Source organism: Anguilla anguilla, chromosome 1, assembly GCF_013347855.1.
Source record: "Anguilla anguilla isolate fAngAng1 chromosome 1, fAngAng1.pri, whole genome shotgun sequence".
NCBI lineage: Eukaryota > Metazoa > Chordata > Actinopteri > Anguilliformes > Anguillidae > Anguilla > Anguilla anguilla.
The window spans coordinates 70,693,533-70,709,608 of record NC_049201.1 but is presented as its reverse complement, the minus strand read 5'-3'; the positions used below and the strand labels follow the sequence as shown (position 1 = coordinate 70,709,608).

General features: G+C 45.5%; 2 protein-coding genes and 1 long non-coding RNA gene across 6 annotated transcripts; all 3 read left to right on the top strand.

Moving 5' to 3' along the window:
- Nucleotides 1–3,989: 3,989 nt before the first annotated feature.
- On the top strand, nt 3,990–5,895 carry LOC118208558. The gene is made up of 4 exons (XR_004761585.1): nt 3,990–4,075; nt 4,985–5,165; nt 5,394–5,562; nt 5,759–5,895. It is a non-coding gene; the product is annotated as an uncharacterized LOC118208558 (long non-coding RNA).
- A 292-nt stretch (nt 5,896–6,187) lies between these two features.
- Nucleotides 6,188–9,142, top strand: LOC118208489 (BCL-6 corepressor-like protein 1). Of its 3 annotated transcripts, XM_035383240.1 has the most exons (6): nt 6,188–6,907; nt 7,226–7,308; nt 7,689–7,764; nt 8,016–8,137; nt 8,234–8,333; nt 8,995–9,142. In XM_035383240.1, the coding sequence occupies exons 1-4, from the start codon at nt 6,276–6,278 to the stop codon at nt 8,020–8,022; spliced, it is 798 nt and encodes a 265-aa protein (XP_035239131.1). In that variant the 5' UTR covers nt 6,188–6,275; the 3' UTR covers nt 8,023–8,137; nt 8,234–8,333; nt 8,995–9,142. The 3 variants fall into 3 exon arrangements, with proteins under 3 accessions (XP_035239131.1, XP_035239112.1, XP_035239121.1); XM_035383221.1 differs by lacking the exon at nt 7,689–7,764; XM_035383230.1 differs by lacking the exons at nt 7,689–7,764; nt 8,995–9,142 and having other exon boundaries at nt 8,234–8,433.
- Nucleotides 9,143–10,371: 1,229 nt separating this feature from the next.
- On the top strand, nt 10,372–15,997 carry LOC118208359 (leucine-rich repeat extensin-like protein 5). Of its 2 annotated transcripts, XM_035382967.1 has the most exons (7): nt 10,372–10,524; nt 11,548–11,726; nt 12,492–12,606; nt 12,718–12,768; nt 12,933–13,307; nt 13,800–14,136; nt 15,280–15,997. In XM_035382967.1, exons 2-7 carry the CDS (start codon nt 11,553–11,555, stop codon nt 15,362–15,364), a joined length of 1,137 nt encoding a protein of 378 aa, XP_035238858.1. In that variant the 5' UTR covers nt 10,372–10,524; nt 11,548–11,552; the 3' UTR covers nt 15,365–15,997. The 2 variants fall into 2 exon arrangements, with proteins under 2 accessions (XP_035238858.1, XP_035238850.1); XM_035382959.1 differs by lacking the exon at nt 15,280–15,997 and having other exon boundaries at nt 10,381–10,524; nt 13,800–15,139.
- Nucleotides 15,998–16,076: the final 79 nt, after the last annotated feature.

Sequence of the window (16,076 nt, the reverse complement as noted above, 5' to 3'; positions counted from 1 at the left end):
AATGTAAAATTTGGGAATTGGAACCCGAATTCGGGATTTTTTTTTTTTACTTCTCTGTTTAGGATAATACCAATGAGGTGTGGTGGAGGTGTAATTTATTGTGTATTTTCAATTGGAAAGTGAATATCATCTATACTCTGGGCCAGCTAAATGTTTTCAGAAGATTTTGGTTAGATTTCCATTTGGTTGTGAGATAAAGTTGTGATGAAAATTTTCCACAAACAGTCTTAAAGTGTTTCATTGTTCCAAACAGGTTCTGCCAAAGTCACAGAAAAAATTTTCCTGGCACGTTGTGTATAACCTTATGCTGGCGACATCCCCAGATGGTTATCGTTTAGTCATTTTAAAAGTCATGGAGGATATCTGTCAAATCTTACATATGTTTTAAATGGAAGTATTGAAATGGCAGATTTGTTCATTATTAGCATTCGTGATGGAATTAACATTAATGACAATCATCCATAATTCAGATTTCTTGAGCTTTATTAACAAAATTGAATGCTCTGAATGTTTTTCCTGTAATGTTCCTTGTCGCTTAAAGAGTATTTTCAAGGGACATCCAGGAAACTTGTACTCACTTTCCCAATGTTTTGGGAATGTTCTAAGAACCAAAAATGGTTTCAAACCAGACATTTCTGCATACTTTTATAGCACTTTCACACAGAAAGCTATTGATCAAAGCATTTTTGTTCAAAAAGATTACTTGCATGTGTTTTGAATTTTTTCTTTCTGATAAACCATGCAATGTACTGCATGGCGATTACATTGTTATGTTTGTAAAGTTTGATGAATGTAATATATAATCATAAATAAAAAATAATTCTTTATATACTTAAGTACAAATTTATGTTACGGGTCATCTGTTTCAAAAGCTGGGTGTTTTCGGACTTGGCAAAAAAAGAAAAGAATCTAAATCACGTTTCAGGTGATGGCAGTTTATGACAACAGCACACAAATAAATATCAAGAGACGACGGGTCAAGACCGCTTAGAGGTTTCCCAGGAAAACACTTCAGTCAAAACACACGCTCGGTTTGTGTGCCTGTGTCGGGGAGTCTGAGACTGTGTGTGCCTCTCCTTGGCTGTTTGTGTGCGAACGCTGGATTGTCTGTGTCTGAGCACTGGAGGGCCTCAGTCTGTGTGTGTGAATGGCCTTACTGTACTGTATTAGTGAACCTGCTGTTCTTTGACGCAGATGAACAAATATTTTTGTTTGACAGAGAAAAGTGAGGGGGGGGGTAGAGAGGGATTGGCTAAGGGTCTGTGGACACAAGTATGGGTTTGAAAACTAATACAAAATGAGGACAATAATAGTACTGGCATGTATAGACAGACATAAAAAATGTAAAAAATGCCTTCTTGGATCCCTAGTTTTTGAGCATTTAAAATTTCACAAGCAAATTAGTTTGCAATCAAAGTGTTACAAATTATCCATTATCTATTTAAATCTATTGTGTGTATCAGGATGTTCTATACAATTAACAAGGCTTCACAGCAGCATGCATCGCCATTAACTGTTGGGAGTTTGAAATGAGATTTAGCTCTTGCCACATATTTAAAACCCCTTTCAGTTGTGTTGTTGTAAGTGCATGTAAGTTTGTAAGTACGTGACAGAAACATAAAGTTCTGTATTTTGTTTTCATACGCATTCTCATTAATGACAAATAGCCATAGAAATGTTCTCCCACTCTCTGTCTGTCTGATTTGCCTGAGTGAGTCATCAGCTTTAAAAAAAAATGGCAGAGGGCTCACTAGAGGCCAAAAAGGCCAGTGACTGTCTTAACGCAACCCTCATCTGTTCTCCCTTGAGCTTGGTCACATTTCTGTAACATTCCAAAGACTGAGTGTTCCGTAAAATTAATATATACATGTTTATTCAACTTAACCAAACAGTGGAAAATAATGTTTTTAGAAGGTTGCCAATACTTTTTCAAAAATGAATTTAAATGTACAGTTCCTTTGCTCCAATGATAATACATGCAGTATTGGGCAGATATTTATATATATAAGGCTGCTGAGCCCTTGACACTTTGGAAAACGCTGGAAAAATATTCTTTTGAGCATCATTTTGTGTTACCTGAGTGTTTCATAAATCCTCCACACGTCAATTTCCTGGAAGCCTGAGTGTCTTTCCATTCACTCCCCCCCCCCACCTCCGCCCGCCCGCCATCACGCCTGCCCCCGCCCTCACGCCCTCCTCTCCTCCAGTGTTTGTGTGTGAAGCAGGTGCCCCTCCCCTGGGCAGCCAGCTCAGGAAAGTCCCCCGCTGGGCAGACGAGACTAGGCCGCTGATCGGGCCAAGCACATGCTGTGAGAACATAAGAGACTCTCTTTCTTTCAGACACGCACAAAAAACTATCCTTCCACTGCTCCCCTGTTTCTTTCTCAGATTCAATCTACCCATCTGGTTTCCCTCTCGACCCTTCTGTTCACTCTGTCCCCCAGACTCTCTCGTCCTGCTTGGCTCCATGGCAGATTACCATCAGAGGGGTAGGAGTCAACGCAGTAAATGCTGTGCTGACAAAAATGTATTATATTTAAGTAAGTCATTAAGTTTTACACGTTGTGTCAATCATTGAATATGCACAATTGTGGGAATCCGAAAGTTGCATTGCCCCTTTTACTTGATTGGTAATATACAGTATACATCTCCTTCAGGATTATTGAATCACCATGATTATTTGCCTGATTAATGAAACTTTGACAACCTAAAATTTGCTTTACTATCTTCTACCCGATGTTGCTGAAAGAGCAACAAATGCCCACCGATTCAGACTGAGCAGGTTTATAGACTTGTGGACTTTTATTTTTCTATAAACCTTCTTGTTGAGACAGACAGAGTGTCTTTGTCAACCCCACATCACCCCCACCACAAACTACCTTCTCCCTGCCACGTCTCCTGTTTTCACACTTCTGTGTCAGCCGCCAAGATCAGGCAAGCCCCCGGCTTGCGTGCGTTGAAGGCCGGAGGTTACATAAACCTACATAGACAGCACAGTTCACACACTGGCTCTTACTCGGAAAACTGTAAATATACTTTGTCAGTACCTCTCTCTCCTTCCCTCCCTCCCTCCCTCAACATCTGCCCCCTCCCTCTCTCTTTCTCTCTCGTTGTAGTTAACATAAACCATTACTGCACATTTAATCAGCCAGGCAATTAAAATGTAATGACCCAAACACATCGAGCCAGTCACTAATTTCACCTCCATTCTCACGCCATCACTCAAGTACATCACACCAATAACATCCATTTATAAATGACGATATTAAACAAGTAAGAACGGCAAATGTGGTGGCACATGTAAGAATATTTGCTATAAAGAGATGTTCACTCCTGAGGCAGCTCAATTTCCCTTTTTTCTGTTTCTTCACTGGATCTAATTTCGGACAATTTCACGACACATTTGCATCTGGCATTTCAAATGCGTTTGTAGTGGAGAGACTAACGTAGGCTGTCAGGTGGTGACTCATCCTATTAAAGCACTGGCTCTTTCCTGAGGGTTGGACCTTGGCTAACAGGCGAGGAAATTAAAGGAGTTAATACAGGTGATGACTGGTCTTCAGAGTGATCACATAATAGTAAAGCGTCATTATATGATAAATATTATGTATTTCACAAAACAATAGATCAATACCGTGTATCTTACTGCGCGTTATCAGATATGAAAAAATAAAAAAATCACATTTAACAAATGTGACATCTGCTGGATTTTTGACATTCATTTCTGAATGAAAATTAAGCAGGTGTATTTTACCGCAAGTATTCATCTCGGAAAAAGAATATTTGGAAAATGGACATTCGGAATTATTATATTCCGGTAAAATAAGTAACTTAAACAGGGGTGGCAAGTAGCTAGTTCAGACAGATGACGTGTTAGCAGATTTGCGGTATGCGTGAAAGTCAACATATGGACACCATAGACTGCATGCATGCCCCGTAGGCCCTATCTGAAGAGCGAGATATAACCATGCATTCGTTATTCTTTGAAGCACGCCTCTCCCTTTATAAAATAGTAGGCAACAGGCGCCCTGGGTCAGCATCGCCTAAACCCGTGCGGACGGCTTTCAGAAGACAGGTGAGGTAACTTTGTAAGCCTCTTGGACGCATATAGCTTACTGCCTATGAATTAAGTTAGGATCCGGACCGACGTCCTGCCTTGTTTGTTAGAACCCACATTTAAAGCTGCAGTTTGGCAGATGGCAGTGAGCGATTTTTTGTTAGTTCGGCAATAATCTCTCTTTTACTGACTTCTCATAAATGAGAAATTATTTTAATTCTGATTTATCCGATAGGATCCGCGGTCGGTTAGGGTATAACTGACAAAATATAACCGTAAACCATTTAGCAGCCTTTTAAAAGCCTAAAAGCCCCTTTAACAGATGTTTTCGAATGTAGGCTAATAAAATATCATTGAGTGTCAGCCACAAATTAACAAAACGTTATGAAATATTAAATATTAGTAAAAACGATTAGTAAAAAAGAATATTTATTTGACACTAAACACCGGGCTTCATTGGCTGAGACACTTGGAGATATCGTGAATATAGTCGTAATTAGCATGCGTTGAATCGAATCCATTAGGCTATGTTATCTGAATTGTGCTTATTGCATTGAATTTCAAGTGTATTGTGACGTTACTGCTTTCTGTTACATAACAGAAGTTTGTATATGAAGCAGCCTTAGAAATGAAATCCGTTTACTGTCAGTGTACAGACCGAAAGTTTCTGATAGACGAGTACAACAGCGACAGCAATACAACGAAGGGCCGTTATTTTGGTAACTATTGCAACTTTTGAATTGATTAAATTATTTTCTTCTTCGATAAAGGTTAGATACTGTACTGGTTAGCAGCGCATCACACAAACCTTACTGTTACATTACCTGTAGGCCTAGGTAACTGAACAAAATGTCCAAATGGATGGACAGGGAAAATATTCGTTCTCGCTCATACGATGGTCATTGTCATTGCCTCTTCACCCCACAGAGAGCGGCACGCCGCTGTGGCTGCTTTAGCAGCCCGCCTCGGAGATAGTGGCTGCACCTCCCTCCACCTCCTTACGCCGAATGCGCCCATGGGTTCTTCTGTCCAGGCGCCGGCCACACCCCTACCACCTGCCGCACTACCCCCCGGAGCACAGCTACAGCCTCACAGGCAACCACCCCAGGTGAAACTCAAGCAGAAGGGGGAGATGCTTATCATCCACTGGAATTGTTGTGTTTAATTTATATATAGGGTGGACGTGTATTGTACTTCTCATGTGCATATGCATTGAAAAGAGGATGATATTAAGGTTTTTTTTTTTAATTAAAAAAATCTAATCTGCTCTGCTGTGGAGTCCTGGTCATGACAACGACAATAGTGATGATGATCTATCCCTTGCCACCCTCTCTAGGGTCTTTGTGAGGCACTCATGGAATCGTCCTCACCAGCATAATCACCATCGTGGCTCTGTTAGAGGGGGACAGCATGGGAACCGTCATCACACCGTGTATGTCTCCCGTCCCTTCCTGCTCTCCCAGATTCCGCTGCCTCCACACTCCGTTCCAGACCCCCACAACCAGGTCATTCAAAGCAGAAGAACTTGTGTTTTTAAATAATTTTGGCTTAGAATAAAATGTTCCAAGGAATAGTGCAATCAATAACATCAAAGTAAAAGTGCACAAGAAACAATGTGGAAAGTTTTCATTAGCAATATTATAAAGGTACATTACAGCATTTACCGTTTCTCTAAATTTCTGTTTCTCACTCTTGTTACAGCAGGGATACTCAATCCAACACATGCCAGTGCCAAGTACCTCTCAGCTGCCTAGTAATTCCCCTTTTCTGCAGCAGCAGTCCAATGACCTTACCCACCAGCCAGGCAACATCTATCACCCTTCGACCAGCGTCAGTCAGCGCCTGGACCACCCACCCAACCAGGCAACCAACATCTCACACCAGCTCACCCACCTTCCAAACTGGCGAGCCAGTATCTCCCACCAACAAGCAGGTGTCGCCCAGTGGTTCACCCACCTCCTTCACCAGCTCCCCCACAACCCCCATCAACCAACCAACCTCGGCCACCATGAAGCCAACATCACACACCAACCAACCAACCTCAGCCACCATGAAGCCCACATTCCACACCAACGGGCCAGCCTACAACTCCACAGCCTGCACCAATTGGCTGAGCCACTGCACCAGGAAGCCATTATCCCATACCAACAGGCTAATCTACCCCACCAGGAATCCCATACCATTCAAGAGCTGGGCCACATTTCCAACCAACCAGGCTATGTCTCTGACCACATCTCCCATGAGCGTTCCCAACCGCATTCCCGCCAGCAGCCCTGCCAACGTACCAATGAGTATTCTCACCAGCAGTCCCATGAGAATTCCCACCAGCTGCCCTGCCAACATTCCAGTCAGCATACCCACCAGCGTTACCTACAGCATTCTCAAGAGCGTTCCAGCCAGTGTTTTGATGCGCATACCCACCAGCGTTACCAACAGCATTCCCAAGAGCGTTTCAGCCAGCGTTCTGAAGTGCATACCCACCAGCGTTACCAACAGCATTCCCAAGAGCGTTTCAGCCAGCGTTCTGAAGTGCATACCCACCAGCGTTACCAACAGCATTCCCAAGAGCGTTCCGGCCAGTGTTCCCATGAACATTCCCATGAGCATTCCAGCCAGCGTTCTGATACGCATACCCACCAGCGTTACCAACAGCATTCCCGAGAGCGTTCCCGAGTGCGTTCCCGCCAGTGTTCCGATGAGCATTCCCACGAGCCTTCCAGCCAGCGTTCTGATACGCATACCCACCAGCGTTCCCAAGAACTTCCCAGCCAGAGTTCCACTGAGAGGTCCCACCAGCGTACCCTGGAACATTCCTATCAGTCACTCCAAACAGCCCATGTTACAGATGCGGTAGGTGGCTGCTTTATCATTTGGACAGCCAACAGAGGCAGTCTTTGTCTTAATTTCAATCAGTAGTTGTTTTGACATTGTATTGATTTATGTGACTTCAGAATTTTGATACTCAATTTTGTGTGACTTGCTGAACAGAAACATTGTGCACAGGAAAATGAAAGTTAATGTTTCAGAAAAAGTTTAGGGATGCACATTAAATGCACATTAAAACAAATGTAGCTACCAGAACAGAAATCAAATGACGTGTCTTAAAGGGTCTGTTTTGCACTAATACTATAGAATGGTAACTATGAGCTCTTCTTTGTACCCTGTGAGACTGACCACAACATCACGCAAGGGCAGACCCCAGGCTACCAGCAAACTACATCAACCCATTCCTCTAATGCCAGCTCTAGTCGGTAAGGATACTTACTTTCTAGACTACTCATATGGTTAGATCTGTATAATTAACATTTAAAGGAGTCTGCTACTGGGAAGAATCTGTGATAATGACCTCCTTACAGGCATACTTCCTGTGCCTCAACATTCAACAGGAAAATGCCAGACAAGCAGCCTTAAGGATTGCTGTTATACAAAGGATAAGGGATTCTAAGGATAGGCAACACTGTTTGATGATGAAAACCTATCATCTCAATTTTTCCACTGAAAAATAAGTGATTATTAAGGCATGAATCCCCATTTAGGTGTGTGGGAATGTGGGTGACTGGGAGTGAGTTGGGGGAGGGGGTGTCCTGGCTCATTGTGGTGGGGGTGTGTCTCTCTGTGCGTTCTCCATCAGCCGAACGCGTCCCGAGCAGCCAGGGGCCGGACCACCCGTCAGTGGGGAGCAGGGCACGGCGCGAGACCAAAGCGAGGTCAGGCAACCCCCTCCAGTCCTCTTCCCACTTTCCCCATCTCTGTCATTCCAATCTGCAGATTGGGAAGGAGGCCAGCACCAATGAACGAGTGAATGCCATTTACATAGATCCACAATAAATCCACTCGGCTTTATTGTGTCCCGCAAAAATGGCACCTCGTTTAATCAGATGTCTCTGTTAACCTGTCGTCGGTATTTGACATGTTTGGTCCTGCATGTTTTTTTTTTTTTTTTTTCTACGCCCTACAGGCCATGACGAGCATGGTGGAACAGCTCAGGAACAGCAGGACTCGGGGTCTGTCTGGAGCCAGCATCAGATACCTCCCGTCCCACCGCTTCAGATCTGACGGCCAGACTTCTGAGCAAACCCGGTGAGTGTCACCAACATGGCGGAAGGGCAGGACCATTCTATTCTGCCCTGCTCTTCCCAAACTCATCCGTTGAGACATGGCGATGTTGTGTTCCAGGTGTGTCGTGTGCTTATACGAGTTTGAAGACGGTCAGCTGATTCGTGGCCTGCCGTGCAGCCATGAATTCCACGCCAGATGCATTGACAAGTGGCTCAGGGTGAGTGTGTAGTAGACACATACACACATATACCCCCAATTTCTTTGTACCAAGGTGTCCTTCATACTGGAGTCTATTGCAGTGACTTAATCAACTTTAGTTTTAGATTAGCACTGATGAATTGATATTCTGCGTCATGTGTCTTCAGTGGGATGGGCCTGTGCTGAACTCAATCTAATCAATCTACTGAATGCGTCTTCACAATGAATATTGCAATTGAAGGGGGCATATATTTCCAATCATGAATATCAATCATACCATTGCAGCGCTACCAGCACTTACATTGCTCTTGTACCCCCTCGTCTGGCTAGCTGAAGTATTGCAACACATTATGTAAACTTGATAGGCAGCCGTTTTTTTCTTTACACAATTCTCTCATTGTATTTAGTGTTTTTTCGCCATATACGAATAGATTGTTGCACGCACAATTATTTAAATAAAAATCATGAACAATTGTGCAGGGTCTATGATATCTGTCATTCCCTAAGAAATTATACTCAGTGTTTATTCACTATATTCTGTCTTCTCCCACAGTGAAGGTCATAACTGAACAGATATTTGTGAAGCTTTGTTTTCTCCTAACCACAGGTACAACTTACTGGATGTTTTTTTTAAATCCAGTCTCTTCGTGCTACTCATTGTCTCCCTCTTTCATTTCCAGGCCAACAGAACATGCCCCATATGCCGAGCTGACGCGCTGCAGTGGACCTCTGAGTGACCAGAGCAGTCCATGAGGGCCCCACCTGCTGTAGCGTACACTGCAGAACGGAAGTGTAGCTATATGGTCTTACATATACAAATTAAGACCATAAGGGCATGTATTTATATATATATATATATGTCTGAAAAACATTAAATTCAACCTTGAAATTCAATGAAAACAGGCTTCTATTGTGCATGATGTGCATGATTTGTGTAGTGTCATTCACATACTACTTAGAACAAAATAAGCTGTTTGTTTTCTAAAAACAATGTTTTTTATCACACACCTCACAATGACAAACATAGATTTGATGATTAAATCAAGGCCCACTGAAAACAACGTATATAAATAAAACATCCAGACACCATGCCTTCCAGTAGAAAGTATTTCTCTCCTAAGTCATGTCATATAGAAAATGACTAAAAAAAGGTAGCAAGTCTACCTAGGTCAGCTCATAATGGACTTTCCCCCTAGATATAGAAATATTATCTGTAATACAAAGGTGATATACTTGTTTTACTTCAAATGCACAAGTCCCTTTAGAATGGAGGCCAGAGTTACCTGAATTGAAACAGTCGCTTCCAAAATTATTGGCACCTGTGAACAAAAGATTACCAGAAAGTTAAAATAAACAATACAGATAATGAGCTATCTCAGGCATACCTCAAAATGAATTTATAGTTAATTGACCCCAAAACTACTGTTTAACAATGGCCATCTCAGGCAGGTTTGAATTGAGAGAGCAGTCCATAAGTGCAGACAGAAGTATCTGAAGGACTTTGTAAGACTGTATATGGAGAATTGACCAAAGAATCCTCCCCAACCTAACCACCCACAAAAGATAACTCACTAGTTTTATTCACACAAAGAGAAACTGCACAAAGTACTGAAAACAGGGTTATCTACAGATAATTCTGTCACCTATTATTTGTCACCCCCCTGCCCCCCTCCATGGTCATATTGGGTGTCAGTCATTCTTAAGGCCACTGTAATATATGAAAATGAGAAGATCAACTAAAGTTAAATACAAGCGATATTATAATTTAAGCATTAAACTATAGTGTACATTCATCCGATCAAAAAAGTACCTATGGATTGATAACATATTCGTTTAAAATAATTTTTCTGAGTTAAATTCGTTATTCTTTAACTTAGAAAATATGTGATCTGATTTGCACGTGCAAAACAGTATCATCATGTTCGTGTCTTACAAGTACACAAACGGCAGGCTGGGATTTACAAACCCAAAAATATACTGGTGGCGTCCTTGCAAAAACCTACCGTCACTGTCCTTAGAAATACAACGTAGCTACCTGTATGGGCTGTGTGAATTAAGTTTGTGGTATTCCCACCCCCCAGGTAGATGGCGATAGAAGACTCAATAACACGAATGTGGACACTGATCCCTTCAGTAATTCAATGCTCTTTGTTTGTCGCGAGGCGCCGACTGCGTGAGGCAGCGGCGCAACTCGGGACACCATTTTGAATGTGAGTAGCAGTTAAACTTCTGTCTTTAACTTCAGATGTTGTCAAAGACAAAGCTACTGTTGAAACACATTATCTCTACAAATAATTACATCACATGTGTAGCTGGCTAGTTGTTTTGCTAACAAAGTTATTATGTGGCAATGGTTAGCAAGGAACATGGCGAAGGGAGTAGCTCATTAAAAATTGCGTTACGGTCTATTATTACAGTTCCGATATGTAAATAGCGAGCGGCGGAGTCATAGTTGATTGTAGACTAGTTATCAGCCCAACTAGCTGTCACCCATGCCTTGCCATACGAAGGAATATGTCAGATTTTGTTCTTGTTTGATAGCTAGTCTAACTTGGATGGGTGATTCATTTTAGAAACTAGCCAATGCTAGGTAGTATTCTAGCCTATGAAACATTATTTCTGCGGATCAAGGTTATCTTGTTTCTGGGTTTTCGTCAGCAAATTGAGACTACTGAGTTGGATAAACTTAGACTACCTACCTACATTCGTTGCTAACCAGCTGCCATGTCATTGGAGCTGGGCGTGACCGTTGCTGAGGATAGTGACTTTTGCATCACTGTTATCCGTGTAGCTTACCACCAGCTAACGTCAGCTCGTCAACAGTTAACAAGTTGATACCGTTAGTTGTTAGCTAGGTTTCGGATAGATTGCCAACTGTCTGTGTTGAAACTTATAAGTAAGCAAATGCATTTGATAAAAGACTGCACGTACTTTGCTACCTTGATATCTAGGTAGTCTAGAGATATCTGGATTCCTGTTGGTAACGTCAACTCAAGTTAGCTAGTTGTTGCAGAAAGACTCGCCTGTGCTGGCTGCAAATGATGCTAGTTGGCTAGTCCTGACCGAAGAGCCTTAGCATGTTGTAAAAATAAATATGTTGTGAAAGATTTACCAATTTATTGAAATGGTTTAGTAGCATGCACAATCCCAAAGTCTCAATGGACTGACGTAATGTCCAAGACTTCCCATCGTGTAAATGAAATACACATAATTACCTGCAATGTGATCAACAGGGCATATGGAGAGCAATTATCCGGTAATAACAAACGTGTTTGACACGGACTGGTGCAACCACCTGTGGGGAGATACAAACCCGGCATCTGCTCGTGCCAAAGGTGTAACCATGGAATCTCGGCATGTGAATCTTCAGCAGGGTGGCTCTGAGCCTGCATATGTGAGCTTTAAAAACGAGGTAAAAATCACACCCGACTATGAAAGGTAGATATTTAGCTAATAAAGCTGTCGTTTTGTCCGTCTTTAGCACGCTGTCCCATTTAAATTTTCTCATTATTCTCAATAGATGTAGGTTGGATTTAACATGGTATAAAATGTGCATTGTATAACTGGAGCACGTTTGCCTTTAAAATACTGTATGTACACGGATTACTGTCAGTGAGCCTAGATGGGTTATTCAAAATTGTGAAAGGGTAACATAAGGCGAAGATACAGCATTTGCAATTTTCAGTGATCATAAAAATGATTATGCGGATTCTTATATTAATTTATGATCATATAAATGCATACAATTTAGTTTCCCTGATTGGTAATCCTAAACCATTACTGACATTTTCCAGGAATTACTCATGAAACATGGAATTGACCTTTTTGAAGAAATGGCCATTTTCTTATCATGTTCTCATCCCACATTTTCCTCCGTTCCCGTTTGGAATTCCCAATCACGATCGGAAGCCCGTCCCATTACTGAAAATCCCACTGTAGATTTTAGAGCACAGATTAGCCTGTGCATCATCTGAAGCACATGCAGCCAGCTGCCTTGTTTTTTCTCTGTAGTCTGCCAGTTTAGCTGCATGGCCACTGCACTTAGATGCAGGCAGACCACAGGCACCTCATTAACCAGAAGTGTTGCCACTTTCATGGTGAGGTGGGGGATCGCTTTCCAGTGCTAACAGGATGCACAATCTGGCAATCCCCGTAAAACCACATTCTTGTGTTGCAGCCAGAGCACAGAGAGCTGCTTATGCAAGAAGTTCATATTCCCTCAGAAACGCCAGTGGTGGGCAACTCCAGTGTTTATCCCCTACAACCGGGCGGATTGCAGAACAGCAGCAAAAGTGAGTGCAGCACAGCGTAGGCCTTCTCTGTTCACTGCTAAATGTCTCACGCATTTTTGCTCATCTTTAACTGCCTACTCTTAATATATATATTTTTTACTCGCTTCACAGATGCAGTTAACCAGCGAGACTTGCAGGGATTACATTTTCACACAAATTCAGGTATATATTTACATGCAGTATTTACTCTATATTGTGTTAAGTGCTTCACTTTAGGGAAGAAGTGGGCTGGGAGGCTGTGGCACTCATCTCTACTCCAGGCCCCTGTCTCCGTCCCACCCCCCCCAAAACTGTGATTGTAATTCGAGATTCCGCACCCCTTCCAGACAGCAGGAGGTCCCGTGCCCGGTTCAGCCGGGAGGAGGAGCGGGCGCTGCTGGCGGGGGTGGTGGAGCGCTGGGACGAGCTGTACGGGTACCAGAGCCAGGCCCTGCCCCGCGGGGCCAAGTCGCGCATCTGGAGCGACATCGCCGCCCGCCTCTCCGCCTCCTCCAGGGAGGCGCGGGACGGGGAGGACGTGCGCAAGAAGTGGCTCTACATCAAGCTGACCCTGAGGAACCGGCTGCGGTCGGCCGGCCAGCTGGGCCTGGGCGCGGGCGCGGGCGCGTACCCGCCCGACCTCAGCCCGCTGGAGCAGCGCGTGCTGGCGCTCCTGGGCCACGACAGCGGGGGCAGCGTGGACGCCCCCGACATCGGCTTCGGTAAGCGCGGCGGGACGGACCGCTCCTTTGGCTGTGCGCCGGGGTCCCGTTTCATTCCCCTCACTTAAATGGAAAAAAAAAAAAAAACAACACGATAATGTTGCAATTTGGAACGGCAAGATGCAAATGCACCCTCGTCCCTTCACAGCAGCATCAGGAGGGCTTACGCTAGCACGTGCCGTCCATAGCACGCGTAGCCAGTTTGACCTTCTCTTCACTGCAGTGGGCTGACTGAGCTCTGCAGCCATAGCAACAAAGCACTGCGCATCTTAAGCAGGGGATGCAAGCGTCGAATCCAAATGACCAGGAATCACTGCTGTGTAGTGGGGCCTTCTCCAGCCCTCCCTCTCTGGGCCAAATGTGTGCATCTATAGTGGATCCACTAAGGGTGGATCCCTGTAGCTTTCTGCTGATATGCGCGGAATGAGGCGCTGACCTCGTTTGTGGCAGTAGGGCGGTTGTCAGTCTGACGCTGCGGTGCTCGTCTCCTAGGTCCAGTTTCAGGAGAGGACTTCCGGCCCCTCGCCCTGCACGGCCCCGAGGACCTGGACACGGTCGGCTCCACCAGCGACACCGAAATGGACGGCAGCCACGACGAGCCGCCGGAGGAGCCCGCCCCTCCTCCGTTCCTCACCGCCCCCGCCTCCGTCCCCTCGCCCGTCCCGGTCTCCACCACGGCCTCCGCCTCCGGCGGCCCCCGCAGGAGCGCCCGTCCGGAGGACCCGCTGGCCCCCGCCCTGGCGGCCATCAGGAGCCGGCAGGACCGCTCCATCTCCCTGTACCAGGAGGCCATCGGGGTGCTGCGCTCGCTGGCCGCCGACGTGCGCCGGTACGTGGACCACATGCTTGCGGCGACCGCGCCCGAGGGCGGCTCGCAGGGGGCGTCGGCCTCCACGCGGCCGACCCCGCCCACAGCTGCCTCTGGACCCGCCTCAGCGCCACCGCCGCAGCAGCAGCCGCCCGCCCGTGTACCCCAGGCCCGCTCGCCACCCCCTCCCCAAACGCCAGTGCCTAACCCAGCACCGAACCCAGCGCCTAACCCTGCTCCCTCCCTGCCTCAAACACCAACACCTGCAGAACACCCGCCCGGTCGCCAGCCCCCCTGCGGGACCCCCACCTGTGTGCATCCACAGTCCGGCGTTCCCCTTCCACAGACTGTCCCGCAGCATCCCTCCTGCGCTTTCCCTCCGCAGTACCCGCCCCTGTGCCCTTACCACATCATGCCTCCCTTCCCCGCAGTTGCCTACCCAGCGTATTACCCCGGCCCACAGTCCTCCATGTACCATCTTCCCCAACAGACACCCCCCACCGCAGCTCCTCACATTTACCACTATCCACCTGCGGTTACGATTGTAGCCCCGCCTCCCTTCTACGCCGCACCCTCTCCCTCAGCACCCCAAACAGTCTTCCACCGCTCGCCCCCGCCCTCGTTCTACCCCTCGCCCCCCAGCGCCCCGGCTGACCCAGCCCGGCCCGCGCCGAACTGCGCCCCGTTCTCGGACTGCGGGGCACCCCCGCACACGCTGGGTACCGCTCCGCCCGCCTCCGCCACGCTGAGGAGGAGGGGCAGGGGCTGGGTCCGCAAGCGCTGGGGCAGGAGAGGGGGCTCGTCCTGCCCCTTGGGCAGGGGTGATGGGTTCAGCTGAAACGGACAGTGGACAGCCAGTGACTAATAACTGGAGAACAGGGAAGGCTCTGAAAACCTTGACCAATCACAAACGACCGATGTGCAGATGTAGCATTTTTTACTGGGCACTTTAAACAAAAAAAACAGCATACAGCATATAATTCACTGTATTTCCATTTTCAGGCTAATAAATACATGGAAAAGGTGTTCATATTCTTTGTTATGAAACACAGTGGTCCTATAGCAGGGAATGCTGTATTAAGTCTTGAGCAAAGGACCGGTACCTTTGCTGGGGTTTCAGCTGTTCACGGTCTGTTTCTGCACTGAAGTCTATCTTTATTCCAGGCGTCTTCCACCAGGATTCAGGGAGAGAGGAATCCAGACTCAAGGGGACTGGGGCCCTTCATTCTTGTCCTGCTTATTACATTAGTCATAAACTGTCAAGCGCAAAGGAAGAGCAGCAAATCATTGCTAACAACGCAGTGAAACTACAGCCAGTGCTTATAGCTACATACAGCATGTAGAGAATTCCCCTGGATAATATCCTCGGTAAACTTTCAGAGTCTGGGGGCCTGGTAGAGTTGATTTATTCCATGACAAGGTAACATTATTTTGAGATTATTCTGTAGTTCCAGGAAAAATATTGAGATCATGCCAACTGTTGCCAACTGACCTGAATATGAATCATTGCTCCAGTTAAGTGGTCTGGCTCCAGTCTTTGTTTTCTTTCATTTCCATAGGAAGCTTTAATACTCTTAAAAGCATGTCCGTTAAATACCAACAGAACAAACCAAAGTAGTGCATCATTTTTGCACTCAGCAATTGGACATCACATTTGTTATTGACACAGTTGCTTAGCAGGAGGTCGAACCCAGCACACTTGCAACGTGAGGGGTATTATTTTTTTCAGATTGTCCTTCTGTACTCCCATTCTTTTGTCAGAAACCGTCTCCAGCTTTAATTCTGCAACAGGACTGGGAGCCTACTAACGAAACATGTTGTTTTGAAAACTTAACATGTGCCTTTAAATCCACGGTAGAATCCAAATAAAGAAACAACTCAATCCCACACCCACATCTTTTGTTTAAAGGTGACGCGTGCAGACACTCCTGACCAGTACATGTGGTTCAAAATGTGTTACG

What these genes read in the sequence shown, in the direction of transcription:
- LOC118208489 (XM_035383221.1), top strand. Translation starts at nt 6,276, where the DNA reads ATGTCTCTGACCACATCTCCCATGAGCGTTCCCAACCGCATTCCCGCC. An exon ending in CAGCCCATGTTACAGATGCG is followed by an intron (nt 6,908 to 7,225) that starts GTAGGTGGCTGC and finishes GTACCCTGTGAG; the next exon opens with ACTGACCACAACATCACGCA. An exon ending in TCTAATGCCAGCTCTAGTCG is followed by an intron (nt 7,309 to 8,015) that starts GTAAGGATACTT and finishes TACGCCCTACAG; the next exon opens with GCCATGACGAGCATGGTGGA.
- LOC118208359 (XM_035382959.1), top strand. Translation starts at nt 11,553, where the DNA reads ATGGAGAGCAATTATCCGGTAATAACAAACGTGTTTGACACGGACTGG. An exon ending in ATGTGAGCTTTAAAAACGAG is followed by an intron (nt 11,727 to 12,491) that starts GTAAAAATCACA and finishes CTTGTGTTGCAG; the next exon opens with CCAGAGCACAGAGAGCTGCT. An exon ending in ATTGCAGAACAGCAGCAAAA is followed by an intron (nt 12,607 to 12,717) that starts GTGAGTGCAGCA and finishes CTCGCTTCACAG; the next exon opens with ATGCAGTTAACCAGCGAGAC.